At 39.1% G+C, this 20,747-nt stretch overlaps 1 protein-coding gene and 1 non-coding gene across 2 annotated transcripts in view; one reads left to right on the forward strand and one right to left on the reverse strand.

The window, feature by feature from the left end:
- Nucleotides 1-20,747, forward strand: part of LOC126470685 (dynein axonemal heavy chain 7-like) — a 762,325-nt gene that overhangs the window by 354,414 nt on the left and 387,164 nt on the right. Inside the window, exons 13-14 of the mRNA XM_050098686.1 lie at nucleotides 19,141-19,318; nucleotides 20,388-20,616. Coding sequence (XP_049954643.1) covers nucleotides 19,141-19,318; nucleotides 20,388-20,616 — 407 coding nt within the window. The remainder of the gene's footprint in view (nucleotides 1-19,140; nucleotides 19,319-20,387; nucleotides 20,617-20,747) is intronic.
- Trnat-agu (transfer RNA threonine (anticodon AGU)) lies at nucleotides 19,984-20,056 on the reverse strand. The gene has a single exon. It is a non-coding gene; the product is annotated as a tRNA-Thr (tRNA).

Below are 20,747 nucleotides of genomic sequence, written 5' to 3' on the forward strand. Positions count from 1 at the left end.
AGTGGTGGTACCCTTGGCTGAAGACTGAAATAAGAATCAATAACTGGCTGGTGGCTGTATTACAACAATAACAAATAAATTCTTGCTAAATGTCTATACATAAAAATAACTTTTGACCCAAGACCAGTTGTAATTTAACATCAACTAATATCTCTACTAACTAGCCTTGTGGAAAGCCAGTATTGAAAGGTAATTAAGACAGTTTGAACTAGGCTGTCAACATAATTCAGAAAATGAACAAGTATGTCAATTATGTTTTCTTTCATTAGACATCAATTACTGGTAGTCAATGACCACAATAGGTCAGAGATTTTTGAGTTTGGTGCAACCAAAATCAGACACTAGTATAATTTACAGATCCAGACTGTTGACATGGCATCTTAGGATCTCACATTGATTGGTTGTTGTTCAGAGTGTAGTGGTGCCCCTGGGAGGACGACTTGGTGGCATAGCAGTGGTGGACCATGATGTGTCTTCCTGGATGCACCAGAGAAAGCCTCTGATTGTGGAAGAGTTATTGCTGCCAGCACCTAGCTTGCTGGTTTACTCACTGAAGACTGACTTCTCAGGTCTGTGCATGTACTTCAATGGGTTGCTCATGGCAGAATACTCTGTGTGCTATCTTCAATGATGTGGCTCCTCGCAGCTGACAGTGTGACCTGGTTTCTGCTTGGTGGTCAACAGTTTGGCCCCTGCTCAGTCCAGGGCCCAAATGATGGATCTGTTGTACAGGTGGCCATTGTGCATAAGGCACTCAACTAAGATCTATTACAACCAAGTTAGGCAGTGCAGAAATTGAGAAACTGAGAGAATATTTGGGAGGATGAAGTCTGCTCTGTCCAGCCACCCTGATTTAAGTTTTCTGTGGCTTTCTCATATCAGTTCAGGCAAATGCCAGGACAGTTCTTTCATTAAGGCCACAGCTGTCAACACATCTAATACTAATGGTGCATGCTTAGACAGTGAAGCGCCAAAGAATTTGGTACAGGCACGCATATTCAATTTTAGAGATATGTAAACAGGCAGAATATGGCACTGTGGTAGGCAACGCCTATGTAAGACACGTGTCTGGCACAGTTGCTAGATTGGTTACTGCTGCTACAATGGCAGGTTATCAAGATTTAAGTGAGTCTGAACATGGTGTCATAGTTGGTGCACGAGCAATGGGACATAGCATCTCCGAGGTGATGAAGCACAAATTTTCCTGTACAACCATTCCACGAGTGTACCGTGAATATCAGGAAATGCTGTAAATATATCAAATCTCATACATCTCCATGACCTGAAAAAGATCCTGCAAGAACAGGACCAATGACAAGTGAAGAGAATCATTCAATGTGACAGATGTGCAGCCCTTCCACAAATTGCTACAGATTTCAATGCTGGGCCATCAACAAGTGTCAGCACATAAAACATCATTGATATGGGCTTTTGGGGTCAAACGCCCGTTCAAGTATCCTTGATGACTGCATGATACAAAGCTTTATGCCTTTCCTGGGCCTGTCAACACCGACATTGAACTGTTGATGACTGGAAACATGTTGCCTAGTTGGACTAGTCTTGTTTCAAATTGTACCAAGCGGATGGACATGTACAGGTATGGAGACAGTCTCATGAATCCATGGGCCCTAAATGTCAGCAGGGGACTGTTCTAGCTGGTGGAGGCTCTGTAATGGTGTGGGGCATGTGCAGTTGGAGTGATATGGGACACCTTGTATGTCTAGATATGACTCTGACAGGTGAAACATCTGTAAGCATCCTGTCTGATCACCTGCATCCATTCATGTCCATTGTGCATTGCCATGGACTTGGGCAATTCCAGCAGGACAGTGCAACACCCCGTACATCCAGAATTGCTACAGAGTGGCTCCAGGATCATTCTTCTGAATTTAAATGTCTTGCAATACTCTGTTCAGAAGAGATCTCCACCCCCTCATACTCTTACGGATTTGTGGGCAGTGGATAGTGTGCTGAAATGCAACTTCCTGGCAAATTAAAACTGAAATGCAGGAGAGCTTCTGTAACGTTTGGAAAATAGGCGACGAGGTACTGGCAGAAGTAAAGCTGTGAGTCGTGCTTGGGTAGCTCAGTTGGTAAAGCACTTGCCCATGAAAGGCAAAGGTCCCGAGTTCGAGTCTCGGTCTGGCACACAGTTTTAATCTGCCAGGAAGTTTTAGGATTCATTGTGTCAGTTTCCTCCAGCACTACTTCAGACATTAGTTGAGTTCATGCCACACCGTATTGCAGCACATCTGCTTGCTCGTGGGGGGCCTGTGTGATATTAGGCTGGTGTATCAGTCCCTTTGGCTCTGCAGTGTATATTCTAGGTGTATATATATTTTTGAGCTATTTATTTTCATTGTATTATGATGACAAATCTAATATCATTGTAAAATGATAATTGAATAAGTACATAAATAAATAATAATATGTCAAAATATAGGGTGTATACCCTAGCATATGGTGCACACAATTTGTTTGCATTGTCATATGATGCCACACTACTTCAGTGCTGCTGTAAAGGGATCACCTGACTATTACAGATGGGAATTGAAAATTAGTTAAGGTGACTGCATGTCATGTTCACTGAGATTACCTGAGCTCACATATCTGGACATCTTTTCTTTTAAGTAGATCATGTATAGAACTCATCAGTCAAACTGACATTACCTCTGATACCTTTCAGGACATACTATACATTTTTATCACATACTAGGTAATGATCCTTTGTTGAGTAGCATACGTTCACACTGGTGGTCATACTTTTGAAGATATCTTGTGAGTTTCACATTTGTTAAAATCACATTGCATGACTTTCTGCAACAACTGTGTTAATATTTTGTGGAGTTATAAACTGAGGTCAGTGGCTATACCTTTGGCTTAGCACTCTCTACTTTCAGTGAATAGTTTTGCAACACACATTTTTCATTACAATGAAAAGGTTTATCTACTGAATCCATGAATATTGAGTAACTGTAATGTCTCAGCAGTCTTTGTCTTCACATTCAGAACATACTATCTGCAGCACCTCAGCTTTTATGGGAGAAAAGGGATGGTTTCCTAATACAGATCATTACAGGGGAAGAGTAGCAAGTCCATCGCTACCATCATGAGTCAAGGCACTCATTCATTGAATCTAAGCACCCCTTCTTCCCAACAAAAAATTGATGAGAGACTGCCATGATCATGTAAGGTTATGCAGACACTGTTTTGGAAAATGCAGTTGCTGAGATTACAGTCTCATCATGGCAATTTCAATGACACATCCCATTCCTCCATACTACAGGAACAGTCACAGGTCATAAACTGCAACCGACCTGGATAGTGAACACAAGTTTTCTGGATGGCAATGCCTGCCCTCACACAAAAGACAAATACATGGGCTGTAGCAAGTGTTTTACTGGGTATGCTTGAAATTCCCACTTACAGTCCCAGGACCTGATGGCACCTCTGTCTGATTTTGTACTCAGTTAACAGCTGTGTTAGCCCCTCTGTTAACTACAATCTGAAATATATCTCTCAAACAAAAAACTGTACCCAGTAGTTAGAAGAAAGCACAGGTCACACCTATCTTCAGTAAGAGTAGCAGAAGTGATCCACAAAACTACCTTTCAGCATCATTGACATCCATTTACTGTAGAATCTTAAAATGTATTGTGAGTGAAAATATAATGGAATATCTCAAACAGAACAACCTTCTCCATGCCAACCAATATGGAGTTTGAAAACATAGATCACGTGAAACCCAACTCTCACTTTTCTCACATGACAACTTGAAAGCCATTGATCAAGTCAGTCAGGTAAATACAGTAGTTCTTGATTTCTGAAAAGCAATTGACTGAGTACTACATCTACACTTATTATAAAAAGTACAAATATGTGGGATATCAGATGAAAAATATGAATGAATTGAGAATTTCTTGGTATGGAGGATGCAGCATGTTATTTTGGAAGGAGAGCCACTGGCAGATTTGTGTATACCCTAGGAAGTGTACAATAATAATAGGAACCTCAGACTTGTTGGAGATGATGCAGTTATCTACAGAAAAATACAACCTGGAAGGAGCTGTTTGAATATTCACTCAGACCTTGACAAGATTTCAAAGTGGCGCAATGAATAGCAGTTTGCTTTAAATGTTCAGAATTGTGCAGTTCACAAAATGAAAAAAACATAGTTCCCAATGATTATAATATCATCTAGTCACAAATGAAATGAGTAAACTCATGCAAATACCTGTGTGTATCTTTTGCATGACATGAAGTAAAATGATTGCATAAGCTCAGTCATGGATAAAGCAGGTAGTGGGCTTCAGTTTACAGGTAACACTAGAGAAATACAATCAATCTACAAAAGAGATCATTCAGAAATAGCTTGTGTGACCCACCCTAGAATATTGCTCAAGTGTGTGGCATCTGTACCAAGTAGTTCTGGCAGGGGACACTGAATGTATACAGAAAAGGGCATTATGAACAGTCACAGGTTTATTTGACCCAAACGAGAGTGTCACTGAGATGTTGAAAGAACTGAACTGTCAGACTTGAAGACAGGCAGAAACTATCCTGAGAAAGTCTGCAAGCAAAATTCCAAGAACCCACTTTAAATGATGATTCCAGGAATATTCTGCAACCCCTACACATCACTCCTATAGGAATCATGAGGATGAGGTTAGGTCAACTACAGCATGTACAAGGCATTTAAATAATCATTTTTCTCACTCTCCATATGTGAATGGAATGAGAAAAAACCCCTAATAATCAGTACAGTGGGATGCACCCTCTGCCATGCAGTTTGCAGTGGTTCACGGACTGTAGATATAGATGTAGAAATACTCTACTTTAGGATTCTTCCGAAAGGTTGGCATCTACCTTGTCCCCCATCAATTGATTTATGTGGTCATTCCACTTTAATCAACTCTCAACAGCAACTCCCAAATACCTTAAAATCATGACTGAGTCTAGGAACTGATTGCTGATGATGTAGTGAAAATGATATTGAATTTACACACTTTGGACCTTTCCAACCACACACACACTGCCCACCCTCCAAAATAAACTTAGGTCATTATCCCAGGGGGGGTTTGGGTACTTTGGGTACTTTGGGGATAAACATACTCTATGTGTAACTACATTGGAGGGGTAACTATGTGGAGATGAGACTGACTAATGTTTCCTGAAGAGTGACAGCAGCCTTTTCAGTAGTTACAAGGGCAACAGTCTGGAAGATCGATTGTCCTGACCATGTTACATTAGGCATCATTTACTCATACTGTGAACAGCTGACAGCAAGAGGAAACTACAGCAGTTATATTTTTCCAATAATAAAATATTCTGGAGATAACATGGTACCCTTGTTGGAGCTACAGGTGGGAACTACTGAAGAGAATGGCCTCACCAGAAAAAAAGAAATGAATTTAGCATTCTATGACTCAGAGCAGAAATTTTAGATCCTTTCTACATCTTCATACATACACTGCAAAGCTCCATAAAATGCATGGTGGAGGGTACTTAGTACCACTGTTAGTAGCTCACTGTTCTTTTCTACTTGTAAATGGAGGAAGGAAGAAATGACTGTCTGTATGCCTCTGTACAAGCACTTATATCTTTTGCTGTGTCTACATGATCCTTACACAAATTCAATATTGGCAGCAGTAGAATTATTCTGCAGTCAGCCACAAGTGCCTTTAAATTTTCTCAGTACTGTTTTATGCAAAGAATGTCATCTTCGATCCAGCAATTCCCATTTGAGCTCCAGTAGAATATCTATAATACTCACAAGTCTATCAGACCTGTTGGTAACAAATTTAGCAGCACACCTCTGGGTTGCTTTCATGTCTTCCTTTAAACTGACTTAGTGGGACTCCCAAACACTTGAGCAGTACTCAAGAGACTGAGTCACACTAATGTTCCATATGCAGACTCCTTTATAAATGAGCTACACTTTCCTAAAATTCTCCCAATACACCAAAGTCAACAAATCACCTCCCCTGCTACTGACTTTATGTGCTCATTTCATACTGCTTACAACATTACTCATAGATATTTAGTTGACATGGTTCTGTCAAGCAGCACACTACTAATACTGTATCTGAACATCATAGAATTGTTTTTCCTACTGATCTCCCTGAACTTACATTTTTCTACATTCAGAGCAAGCTGCCATTCATCACACCAAATAGAAAGTCTGTCTAACATCCTCTATCCTCATACATTCTCTCAAGGGTGACACTTTCCTGTACACTGAAACATCATCAGCAAACTCTCACAGACTGCTGCTTGCCTTATCTATCAGATTGTTTATGTATATAGAGAACAAGAGCGGCCTTATCATACTTCCCTGGGCACTCCCCACTGTAACCTTGTCTCTGATGAACACTTGCCATCTAGAAAAATGCACTCTTTGAGCCACTCATAATCTGGGAACCTATTCTGTATGAATTTGATATGTATTCCCAGTTGTGAATATGGAAAAACCATCAGGTATTTAATGGAATGACAACAATGAAAATTGATGCCAGACCTGATCTCATACCCAAATTTCCCAATTCATGCGGGCGGTCACCTTAAACACTTTGGCTATCTGTGCATTGCTCATGCATGTCCAAAAGAATGTTGCAGAGTACTTCTTTACTATGTGGGCACTGTAATATTGTATTTATCCACCAATACCAGGCAGCTACTTTCAATTAAAATGTCCTCTTCCTGCACGAGAATTACATAATGTGTATGAGAGCAGGTTGTAATGCATGAAAGATGATGATGGAAGTTTGTGTCTGGCCATCAGCTGTGGATGGATATCAAAAGTGGTTAAGGCAACAACTTGCATAAAGCAGGAAATCCAGATCTGAGTCTCAGCCAGGCATAAATTTTCATTTTTGGCATTCCATTATACAGCTGATGGTCATCCAGATTGACAGTTGTGAATACATTTCAGTATTTCATGATGGCTGTAGTTGCCACAGTACTTGTTTCTTCAGACACACATGCATGTCTGAATGAACATTGCTTAGTACTTATTAACAACACAGGCACTGAAATATCACATTCCACATGATTGAACAATTGTTAACAGTCTGCAGTGGGATATTGTGTCAAATGCTTTCTAGATATCTAGAAGTATGGATTCTGCCTATTGCCCTTCACCTATGGTTCACAGAACATTTGCAAGAAAAGGGCAAGCTGAATTTTGCATGATCAATGATTTCTAAATCTCTACCAAGTTGTGGACAGAAGCTTTTCTGTCTGAAGGAAATTTGTTATATTCAAGCTTAAAATGTGCTCAGTTCTTCAACAGTCCACTGTATAATTTTGCAGATCCATTCTTTTACCCTTCTTATATACAGGTGACCACCTCCCCTTTTTTTCCAGACACTTGGAATTTTGAGGCGAGTGAGAGATTCATCAAGATTCATCGTGAATGCAAGCTTAGTAAGGGACCAGTTACTTCTTAAAGGTGAACCGGTATTCCATCTGGACCAAGCATCTTATTTGTTTTCCACTCTTTCAGTTTCTTTCAATGCCCGGGATGCCTATTTCTGTATCCTCCACTCAGGAGCCTATGCAGCACTCAAAGTATGGTATGTCTGTAGGCTCCTCCTGCATGAACAGTGTTTTAAATGCAAAATTTAAAACTCCAGCTTTCCTTTCACTGGTTATGCATTTATTTCTATAAATGATCAAGAAAGTTTATCCTGTTCAATGACTGTTTAACAAAAACCAACTTTGATACTGACTTGTGAGACAACACATGTGAAAGTGCACTGTTGATAATCTGCCCCTGTCATAGGATGCTTAAAGTGGTTGCCTGTGAAAAACATTTAATGGGAGGGATGAAACTGGTTACTTGTTGCTGTAATTCACAGTGTTGAGAAAAGTCATGGGATACATTCTAATATCATGTCAGACCTCCTTTTTCCCTGTGTAGTGTAGCAACTCAATATGGGATGGACTCAAAAAGTTGTTGGAAGTCCCCTCAAGAAATACTGAACCCTGCTGTCTCTATAACAATCTGTAATTGTGAAGGTGTTGCTGGTGCAGGATTTTGTGCATGAACTGACTTCTTGATTATGCCTGATAAATATTCAGTACCATTCATGTTAGGCAGTCTGGGTGGCCAAATCATTCACTCAAACTGTCCAAAAAGTTCTTCAAACCAATAGTGAACAATTGTGACCTTGTGACATGGTGTATTGTTATCCATAAATATTCCATCATTGTTAGGGAACATGAATTCCATGAAGGGCTGCAAATGATCTCCAAGTAACTGAACATAATCATTTCAGTGACTTGTTCCATGTCATGTAAACAAAGCCAAAATCATTGTAGAGGCACCACCTGCTCACACAGTGCCTTTTTGACAACTTGGGTCCATGGCTTTGTGGAGTATGTGCCACACTTGAACCCGATCATCAGCTCTTACCACCTGACATTGGGACTTATCTGACCATGCCACAGTTTTACACTCATCTAGGGTCCAATTGATATGGTCATGAATCCAGTAGAGGCACTGAAGGCAATGTCATGCTATTAGCAAAGACACTCACATTGGTCATCTGCTGCCATGCCTCATTAACACCAAATTTTGCCACAATGTCCTAACAGATGCATTCATCATAGATCCCACATTGATTTTTGCTGTTATTTCATGCAGTGTTGCATGTGTGTTGGCACTGACAACTCTACACAAATTCCACTGCTCTCTGTTGTTAAGTGAATGCCATCAGCTACTGCATTGTTTAATGTGAGAGGTAATGGCTAAAATTTGGTATTCTTAGCACATTCTTGACACTGTGTCTCAAAATACTGAATTTCCTAATGATTTCTGAAATTGATTGCCCCTTCTGTCTAGCTCCAACTAGCATTCCACATTTGAAGTCTGTTAATTCCTGTTGTGCGACCATAATTACATTAGAAAACTTTTGACAAGACTCACCTGAGTACAAATGACAGCTCCACCTATGCTCTGCCCTTTTATATCCTGTTTACATGATACTACCACTATCTGTATATGTGCACATTGCTACCTCATTACTTTTGTGATAATGTGTTATCAAAAAGTAATGGGAACTACTGTAATTTTTCAGGCATTATACATCCTATTTTTAATTTTTTAATCTTGTTGGTTCCTGATGTGTGTTTGTATTTTCAGCTGTTTTCAATATTTAGTTAATTGTTGACAGTCAAAAAGCATATACATATTTTGAGTAGACTCAGTGGAACTTTACAAGAAGAATAAATGTTCTGAAGAGGGTCAAGAAGATGCTGAAGACAATGACCACCCTGGTCACCCAAGAACATCAATTACTGACAAAAACACGGAAGACATAAAGAACATGATTCTATAAAATTACCAAATCTCCATTAGAGAGGTTGCTGATAATGTCAGCATATTTTTTGACTCATGTCAACCAATTTTTTGCATGTTTTGGATGTGAAACATGTAGCACCAAAGTTTGTTATGAAATTATCGAATTTCAACCAAAAATGATGTCACATTGATATCACTCAGGAATTGCTGAATGAATTCAACAATGATCCACAACTTCTAAACAATGTTGTAACAGGTGAAGAAACATGGGTATACTGGTATGACTTTGAAACCAAGGCCCAATCATCCAAATGGAAACTGCCTGAAGACCCAAGACCAATAAAATTTGACATGTTCAACCACATGTGAATGCACATCTCACTTCTGGTGCATAATGATTTCCTGTCTTATAGTTGTACAGTCGATAAGGAATACAAATTATATCATGATAATGCTCCACCTCACACCTCAATACTTGTTCATAGTTTTTTGACCAGAAAAAAATTTCTCTGTTGCCTCATCCACCATATTTGCTGAACACAGCCCACAGTGACTTCTTTGTGGTTGTGAAGCTGAAGAGAACCATGAGGGGATGCCATTTTACCAACATTAATGAGATAAAAACAGAATCTGTGAAGGAGTTGAACACCATAACGAAATGTGAGTTCCAGAAGTGCTGCCAATAATGTGTGTGAAAGGTATCTTCCTACTTTATTGATCTGCGTTGCAGGGCAGCCAGCATGTCAGAGGCAAGAATTTGTTTTTCTGGCCCCCAATGTGTAGGCTGGTCTGCACGAGAAGCACCTTGTGATGGAATAGTACTGTCCTCCATTATCAATCTTTTTGGTACGGCAGCCAACACCATTTTCAAGCACCTTACATATAGACTGTCCTGCATGACAGATGTGTTGTTGTTGCTGTTTTTGTATCAGCTCACAAATCAACCTTTTTTATTGTGGCTGCACATGCAGATGGACACTTCTGGGAGAAGTTTGTGATGGATATAGGAGTAAATGGACTGAGAGGAGGGGTTGAAGGGGATGATTGAGAGAGGGGGGCAGAGAAGGGGATGACTGAGAGAGGGAGGCAGAAAAGGATAAGGAAAGGAGGAGGAGGAGATGAATAAGGAGAAGGAGGCATGAGGAGGTAGGTAGGGTGAATGAGGTAGGGGGAGAAGGGGGAGAAGATTAGGGAGATGTGGGGATGAGGAGACGAACAGAGAGCAGTTGGCAGGAGGAGATAGATAGTGGGAGGGAGACAAGAGGACATGGACAGAGAAATGAGGCAGGAAGAATGGACAGAGTAAGAGGGGAACAGGAGTTGGATATAGGGAGAGGGCTTGAGGAGGAGGCTTACAATGAGAGGGAGGTGGAAGAGATGGATAGAGACAGGTGTGAGGAGGGGACAGACAGGGAGAGTGAAAGAAAAAATGGACAAAGAGAGGGGGAGGGGGAGATGGAGAGACAGAGGAAGTGAGGAGCGGCTGATGGACAGACAGAGGTGGGAGGATGAAGTGGACAGAGAGACAGGGGGAGGAGGGTATGTGTGCAATATACAGTAGATTTCAAACACGTAAATCAGCAGAACAACAGGGAAACGGCTGCTAGTGACAATAAATGTGAAACAGATCTCATTAATTTAAAATTTTGTGGTGTGTTGTATTAGATAATTTCTCATAAAGCCAGTTTTACAGCAATTCAATGAAGTTTCTGCTATGAGACACCAGGTGCAGAATAGAATTTACAGGTAGGTAACTGTTCATGTGGTGCCCAGGGTGAGGATCACATTGCAGATGAGGCACCGTGAATAAGAAATGACAGGTTTTAGTACAGATATATATGACAGAACTTGCGAACTGTTGACAGTGTTTTACATGGACAGGCAAAATGGAGTGCCTACAGTAGGGTGTTGTCAGCAATATACAACATTGTGAGACATTTTGGCCCTTACATTAAAGCCTAGCCACTGACAGTGTTCGTGTTCACAGACCATAAACCCATCATGTCATCCTTCCACATCAACAATAATTGTTTGCCATGGCAGTTCTGGCACATAGAATTAGTCAGCTAGGTCAACACAGACATACTGCATATTAGAGGCACAGAGAACAAAGTTGTCAACTATTTCCATGAGTACAGAGTATAGTCAGCATTTTAAATTATGATGACCTCACCACAGCACAAGAGACAGATCAAGAGCTGCACTACTTGCTAACAGACTGGCCCATAGGATTGTGACTGGAGCAAACAGATGTGCCAGGAAGCTAAGTCAAGATATGGCATGATGTCTCATGATGGAGGCTATGGCCATACATTACTCAGTGATTCCGCAAAGGGGCATTTGACAGTATCCAAAACCTAGCACACCCAGGGACAAATGCCACTATCAAGTCTCTAAATGAGCACTTTGTGTGGCCATCAATCAAAAAGGATGAGAGGAACGGGACTCATTTATGCTCTCAATGTCAGCATTATAAAGCAGGACATCAGGTTGGACAAAGACTATACCAGTCACAGACATAGCAACCAAGACAATAGTGAAGACATTCATTGCACATTGGTTAGCACATTTTGGAAGCCCACTGAATATTACAACAGACCAGGGCTGACAATCTGAATATAATCTGTTCAGCAAACTGACTAGACTGTATGGGTTTTAGTACCATCACATATGAACTTATAATCTAGTGAGCAACAGAATGATTGTAATGTGGCACAGAGCACTGAAGCCAGCCCTCTTGTGTCACTGAAAGGGTTGAACAGAGGTGCTACCACTATTACTTCTAGGTTTACAGACTGTGTATAAGGTGGATATAGGCGCATCAGTATCAGAGATGGTTTACAGGGAGCTGTTGAGGATTCTGGCACACTATTTCACAACTGTACCACTACCAACAGCAATGGAGTTACTGCTGTTGGTGCAGCAGATTCATGACCATGTGCAGGAATGAGGCAGTCACCTGTGTACCACCAGAGCATACATCCAATCTTCATGGACAAAGCAGTGGCAGATTGTTCACACATCATGCTGCACACAGACACTGTCCGGGCTCCTCTACAATCCCCTTATACTGGACCTTACCGTATGTTATGACATGATGCGTATATAATGATATCTTGCAAAATGGAAAGAGCATTAGGGTGTCTGCTGAAAGAGTGACATGGATAAGCAAGTTACCCCCTTAAATCCAAGTCCCTGTGATTACTAATGTTGATGACTTGTGTCATAACAAATTACAAATTGCTGACTGAATTTTTGCACTGCAATATGGGTCCCATTATCACCCAGGATTCGCCAGGGGTCTACAACAGCAGCAGCTGTATTACACAATGAGGCAGCATTGATAACTGATATGAGCCAAACATGGCTGGAGAAACATGACACATTTGATGGAGGTCAATGCCATTCAGCTCCCAGGATGCCTCATGATGAACTGCCTGTCAGAAATCAGTCCACTACTAATTTCACTCAAAATTCCAGCAACAGCTGATAAATCACATGTTGGTGCTGGTTCCATTCATGTTTTGGAGCAGCTACTCACAAATGCACCACACCAAAGATGCACCCAAATGATGGTTGTGAACTCCAATTGGTGTCACAGGTCATGCAAATAAGCAAGTTTGCCTAAACCCTATGCACGTCAACCAAACCAGTTTGCCTCATGGGACAGAGAATAATGGCCATTTACATTTTCTTGACAGAAAAACAGTTCAGTATCTTCTCATCAACTCAGGCTCTGAAATAAGTACAATCCTGAAACATCTTCCAGGCTTTCAACTTCAGGATCTCTTCTACAGCTCCAGATGGTGAATGATGCACCTATTAAGATGTATGGCACCACCAGTTGCACTTTCAACTTAGGACAGAGCACACTATTTATATAAACATTCATGGTTGCAGACATCAATGAACCGCTGTTGGTCACCAACTTTTTCCACCATTTCCACCTTTGCACTGGTGTATTCCTGGTGTTATCAGAAAATCACTGGTCCATACTCCATCAATGTTGAAAGATTCCTCTGCATCATTGATTAAAAAACTTCAAGACTTATCCCATTCACTAACTAAGCAGCAGGCTATGTGAGAGCAGAAAACTGAACATTCAAAATTAGAGAATGAAAATTTGGTGTTACACAGAACTTTGCATGACAAACAAAGCAAACTAGCTGAGGTCAAGTATCACCTGTCACTGTTAACCCATAAGTGGGCGCACCTATGTATAAAGTGCACCAACCACAAATAATATTGTCTTGTACCATTTCATTGTTCCCTTACATCTGTGAGCCCCTGCCTATTCTTTCATTACTGTTTCAACTAAAACAATGCTGTAGTGTGCTCTCTTATGTCCAAGTGGGCAGCAGTAGCATAAAATAAACATTGAGCTGGGTGAGAAAAAAATGTATGACCCATGCAAGAAAATGACCCAGATTCCAAGCTAGCAGAACAGTCGCATAATGAGGTAGTTATCTACAAGATAATAAGTAATCAAATAAGTGGTTGGCTGTGATCTGATGCAGTTGCACTCTTTAATGCTATGAGTGTGTCATTACTGTGAGGTAACACTTGTACGTGGAATCATAGTGATATAATGAAAGTTCATTTTATTATCATTTATTTAAACAATGATTTAGCTCACACAATGTAAGTTTATTTCATTGTTATTTAATTTAACTAAGATTAAATTGTGATTTTGCTCATGCATATTTACTTTGGTAACATAAAGGCAATTATTCTTTCCATGTTCACAAAATATGCCACTCGCCTACTTGCATTGTAAAACGTGGTGCATCCACTCGAGAGTCAATGAGTCATGCAATTTCTGACACAAAGCATCCTTCACCTCTCAGTCCTCATCTCTGTGCTATCTTACACACTTCAAAGGAAGCTGAAGAATAGATGAGGAATTGTCTCAGAAGTTGTTGGTGCTGGGTACTGTGAACACTGGCTATAACAAGGACATAAAATGGTTACATAAAGAGGCCTCAAGTAACAGTCACAAATGCATCACCCAGTTGGAATCTTTGGTGATTATTACTACTCTTTCCAACCATGGACTTCATCCAGTAGGTACAGAGCATATACAGGTCAGGGAAGCTTCTCACTCTCCCAGTGTTCCTTCTGTTTCATCTAGTGTTTCTACACTCCCAACACAACATAGCATTAGGATGGAACCATCCACAGAGTAAACAACGCTGAAGGATTTCCAGACTTCCAGAAAGCATGACGTCTAGTTCCAGCGGAGTTATTTTTCGCAAAAACAGCTGTTGAAAAACTATTAAATAATGGTATTGTGTGACTATCAAATACTGTGCACACCTTACCCATCCACTTTGTACCTAAGAGGGATGGCACATATGGGATGTGAGAAGAATACAGGGCACTGAACACAAGAACAGTGCCCAAACTTGGCAACATTTAATCAATAAGGATCTCAATCACCTTCTATTCTGTTTTGCATACTTTGACAATCTAAGAGTTTTTTCTTCTTTACCCAAGCAATATGAGCTTGCAGCTTGCCTTCTGAGCACTGGATTGATATGGAACAGTGACAAACAAGGACAAATGCCAGATACACAAGGAAGAGATTATGTTCTGGGAAACACAGTGACATGAGATGGTATCCGACCAACTCAAGAACATACGGAACTCCTCCACTAGACACTACACCCTACCAAATTCCTGGGAATGGTTAACTTTTATAGGTATCTCATTCCCCATTCTGCAGAAATTTAGGCTCCTTAACTAATGCCTTGGCAGGTAAAAGCACTTGGGGTAAACAGGCTTTGCTAAGGACCTCCAAGAAGCAACTTTGGTTTGACACTGTCAAAGAGTACCTTCACATGCCTTGGCAGGTAAAAATATTTGGGATAAACAGGCTCTGCTATGGATCTTCAACATGCAACTTGGATTTAACACTATCAAAGAGTACCTTCACAACACCATCACTTTGACACACCCAAAATAAATATGTTCCTAAATCAAAACTTTTTTCTCCCACACAATGTGTTTGATATTCACTGCAGCCTAAGATATTATAGATGTAACTTTAAAATTTGGTGCAGCATTACTAATTCTGTAATTGAAAGTGGTGCTGAAATTTCTAAATTATATTCCAGTTTTAATGGTTACTTAGCCTATCATGTTTTATAGTAGAAAATCACATTTTCCTTAATAAGTTAGAATATTATACACATATTCTTAAATGGCCTTTAGGCTGATGTCTCTATGGTACAATATCCATGCTCTTCAAGTTTCAAGTTTGTAACTATATTTGCAATGGCTTTAAAATTTACAACAAAAATGAACTATCTAAAAGCTACTTTAAGAGTCAAACTTACTTTAACATAGATCTGCAATGAATGTCATAAAAATTGTGTATATCATGTATCATTTATTCTGTTGACTTGTTATTGCACAATCCCTACCAGCGAATGACATGCCAAATCTATCCCAGGCTACTGCATACAGCTCCATGGTTTATGCATTCAAGAGTCGGCAGCACAAACAGTATGGACAGGAAGTAGTACCTACTTCCCCTAATCTGTGCTTTCACATAGTAGTCTGCCTTGTTATTGTAGGATTTAACAGTGATGTTACTAGAATAAATTCTTGTGAGTGGATGCATGAGACAGATTTTACAGCATGAAGAATTTCATGGGTGGGGATCTTGAGATAGAGATAATGGTCTGGCATACAGTTTAACAGGGATGTTATGGTTGTTAGAAGAGCAATAAGATGACAGTAGATGCAATGATATCAGGGAGATATGAGCTTTTCATTTCAGGGCTTAGTTTAAAAAAGTCATACCCTGGGCATACTTACGCACTGAGGCATTGAAGATGTCACTGGTACTGGATAACTAGGGGGACACTTCTGAGTTTCTTGAAAGTGTGAGCTGCATTTGTCAGAGGTTGAATGTAGGAAACTTTGTGGACAAGATCTGCAAAGTCACTGCAGGAGAGGGAAGCCAGGTGGAGGTCATGGATGTAGATGCTGAGAGATTTAGTATTGGAGTTGAAAAGTTTGACATGCCTAGGCTGTAGCAAAGAGAGCATTTGATATAAAATGAGTGGTAGCTGTCAAATTGTTGACACTGTTATTTGTTGGTTACTTTTATATAGATTTAAGTTTGGATGTGACCTACAATATCATGGAGGTCAATGAAATGGTAAGTGGTTTTGGATTTGAAAAGCATGAGGTGAATATGACTTTTAAAAAAGACTTAAGCTGTTGCCATAGCTTTAGACCACAAAGATGTCATTGATAAATCTATAACAAAATAGAGAAACCAGCTTCTAGGTCTTAAGGAATTCCTTTTCCATTAGGGGTATATGGGTCATGAGGGGTAAGAATGTCTGTGAAAGCTGTTGTTCTTGTGAAGACTGTAAGATTTTAACTTTTTTAGCATGGTGTACTTATGCCATATGTGTGTACTTGACCTGGTGTTCTGGACAGCTTCTGTAGCTGATGGCCATTTAACTAGTCACTGAAGTCATGCCCTCATAGAATGTGCAGGTAGTTCCTTCTTCTGTTGTCAGAGGGCTACATTTATGAATTTTCTTAGACTAGAAGTAACTGACAGATGTACAAAGAGAGACTCATATATAGTTCATTCACAAGTGTTTATGTAGGTAGAAATAGTGTGTAGCCTGCTGACAGAGGCAGCAGTTATGGACATTTTATATGAAGATCGAGGATCAGAAATTAAAGATACTGACAGAGAATTTCATACTCTCCAGATGAAATTAAGAATGATGAATCAGGAATGTATGTGTTTCACTTGTCTGTAAGGCATATAGTTCATTCTCCTGTTTTGTATTGTGAGTAACATTTATTTCTTCATTTCCATTTGCGATTTCTAAGTGCTGATCTAATCATTCTCTCTCTATTCAGAGAACATTACAGTCACTGTGTGTAGTATTTGGTCATGTGCATATCTCAAAGGAAACTGAAACTAGATGATCAGCCACAACTGCCAATGTTCCAAGAAGAAGTTGGTGTAGTCTCTTAGTTTTCAGACTCAACTGAAGAACTTGATTATTTAGCTTATTTCTTTGGTGACTGCATGATTCAATGCATCAAAAGTGAAGTGAATTGATGTGCTTGTAACATTACTGAAGCAATGAAATGTAAAGACAATCTAAAAATAAACTCTGTATGGCATAAATGGTATGATGTAAATTAACATTGAATTAACTGGTTTTTCAATATTATTTGTCATATGTGCAACTTCAGATCGCTAAAAGTCAGTGGTTATTGTTCAACAGACCCATTTTTGCAGTACCGGTAAGTTTTGTGATCAAATTGCTGATCCACAATCAATTTTCTGCTATATCATCAATTGGCCTTTGCATTCCACAGTGCTACCAAGATTACGATTCCAAAACTATTTACATTTGAGCTGTATAAATATTCTCAGTTAAATGTATCCACTTCTAAACATTTCCATGCTCTTTCTATGAATGCACACAGAAATATAATTGTAACAGTCAACTTGGAAAACTTTTCTTTCATGACTTTCATGTCTTTTGTGAGCTAAGTGAATCATCTACTTAATTTGTGAATTCTAAAATAAACTCATATTACTACAAGGTACTAACTTTTCCTTTTCAAATGATGCAAGTAATATGCCTATCAAATTTCTGTATTTTGCAGTTCCATTTAGAAGTAACACAGAATTGCACCAGCTCACAATGAAGTACCAGGTGTGAAGAAGTTTTTGTTGAATGTAATTAAGATATTCTGCAACTCAGTCTGAATGGAATGAATAGGGTCATTAGGAACAGTGTATTGAGGAATCCAAGAGTTGATGAAGCCTCTCTGCCACATACTTGTCATGCCCATATACAACTGCAATGAAGCCTCAATTTCCAGGGAGAACAATAGTAGAACAGTCTGTCTTCAGGTCACAGATAGCATTGGATTCAACTTGAGTAAGATTTTGGGTATTGGTGATGTGATCTCACAGAGGACTGAGGGGCAATGCCAGAACTAAGAAATTCTTGTAATCTGTGGAGAGAATGATTTGTGTAATAATATGATAATCCCCACATAACTAACTTTTCTGTGACTCTGTCATTGCTTGGTAGATTTCAAACGTTTTCTATTGATGGTATATGGATTCACAAAACTATTGTTCTGTTTTTTTCTGAGATTAGTTAAAAAGTTGATGAGTATGATTCTTGATTATGTTCAAAACCTATCCCTGAGCTCCATTTTTCATATCCATTCCTACTTCGTTCTTGCTGTTATTAATTGTACAAGAAAATACTGTTATCATGTATCACTAAAGCATATATATTTAATGTGTATGGTTAAAAGATATTCATTTTTGTGTATTGGAAGTTTTATATATTTTAATTAAATATACAAAAACTGTGGATGAGTTAGATGTGCAGTATTTATTTCTATGTATCTTTATCACTGCCTGCAGTTATTTGCAGTGCTGTTTTGAGGAAAGTTCACCCTAAAGTCAGTTAATGTAATCACAGGTATTTAGTGGGTTTGGATGCATACAACACTGTTCCCATTGTTTTCTTTAGACAATTAGCCATCCTATAAAAAAATCTCATTCAAAGCAGAATACATGAGATGTGAGGAGGTGAAGGGTGATGCAGCATTGTTAGCTATATGTCAATGTTCCACTGAACAATTTTGCAAACTTCATGGTTATGTATTCAGAAGACACAAATGTCATGTTAATGTATGTTTGTAGCAGTATATTCATAGAAGTCTGACCTTATTATTGTGTATGAATCATCTTGTAGGAATAGCCAAAAAATCTGCTGCTGTGAGTAACTTATTTGACTAATACATGTTCTCCTGTTGTCCCACAGAGAGTTAACTACTCAGTTTTATGAGTCAACAGGACAGAAGATATACATTACCTCCACAGCATATGTTGAGCTAGTAACATTATTTAAGGATTTAATTAACATTAAACAGTATGAAATATTGAAAGTTAAACAGAGATACATGATTGGTCTTGAGAAGTTGTTGTTTGCTGCAGAACAAGTAAGTAATGATCATTGACATAAAAATTTTCCATTTATTGTTGTCTGGTATATACAAAGTGTAGTGAATGTTAATGCTTCAAGTTTTATAAATTGGGTTTCACATGAATGCATTAATACCTCTCTTTAAATATTTCACTTATCTACTTTTTGTGGAGTAAAATACATTTTTGTAGTTATGGCAGTGGTGATTTCATCATATATATATATACATACAACTTCATAGAAGAATTTGTATTCACAGAACTTACCATCAGTATACTAGTGTTTAGAGATGAATTCAAATGGTAAACTCATAACAGACCTTGTATTAACCAGTTGGATTACTCTGGTCAAAAAGAAACACACCATACAGCCCTGTTAGCTAATAAAAGATGTGCCTTACAGTATACCATGTTCTGCATTATGATAAAGAACAACTTTAATTTCAATATTTTGTTAACCATACTACTAAAAACTTTTCGCAGCACAGATGATCAAGATGCATTCATTTTAATTGATCCAACTGTGGGTTCTCAGTGAAACAATGTATATACTATTAATTAAATGAAATGTGTTTTGGCCTTGTTTTGAAGAACTTTATTAGTACATTATGATCTCGATTTATAAATATACAAAAGAATCATGAGATTTAGCTGCTTGCATCAATGGGGTAAGTTGAAAATTTGTGCCAGACTGGGATTCAAACCCAGGTCTCCTGCTCACTAGGCAGATGCTCTGACCACTAAGCCATCCGGACGCAGTAATCATTGCAACTGCATGGAGTACCATATCACATCTTCTGTCAGACCCAAATTCTCAACTTATCCACACAGTACTGACGTTGTGCCCCTGCCCACCATCCTCATTACTCACGGATTTTCATAGATTCCTGTAAGAGTCTGAGTGTGGTGTGCATCTGCACTGAAGGACTCATTGGCCAGCCTGATCTTAATTATATATGTGGTGTCTTTCCCTCTGGACATTTTACCTTTATGAAAGATGGGTTAACACATTTCTAACACTATCTTTTAGAAATACAGCTTCAATGATTTTTCCTTCTAAGTAGCATGTATTTCATATACCTACAGGTATGTGCACTGCAGCAAGAACTCTCTACTCTAAGGCCAAAACTTGTTTCAGCAGCTAATGAAACTGCAGAAATGATGTTGGTTATAGAAAGGGAAACATCACAGGTTGAAAAAGCATCAGCACAGGTACGAGAAGATGAGAAAATTGCAAATACCCAAGCAGCTGCTGCTCAAGAGCTTAAAAATGAATGTGAAGCAGATCTCGCTCAAGCTATCCCAATTCTAGAGGGTATGCTACACATATATTTGATAAAACCTTTTTGATTTAAGTCTGCTTATCCCTCCCTCCCTTAGTCCCCACTCCCCTGAACTCTTCCCTAAGACAACATCAGGGTCACTTTTTATATTTGTTCAGACTAG

Source organism: Schistocerca serialis, chromosome 3, assembly GCF_023864345.2.
Source record: "Schistocerca serialis cubense isolate TAMUIC-IGC-003099 chromosome 3, iqSchSeri2.2, whole genome shotgun sequence".
NCBI classification, from domain to species: domain Eukaryota; kingdom Metazoa; phylum Arthropoda; class Insecta; order Orthoptera; family Acrididae; genus Schistocerca; species Schistocerca serialis.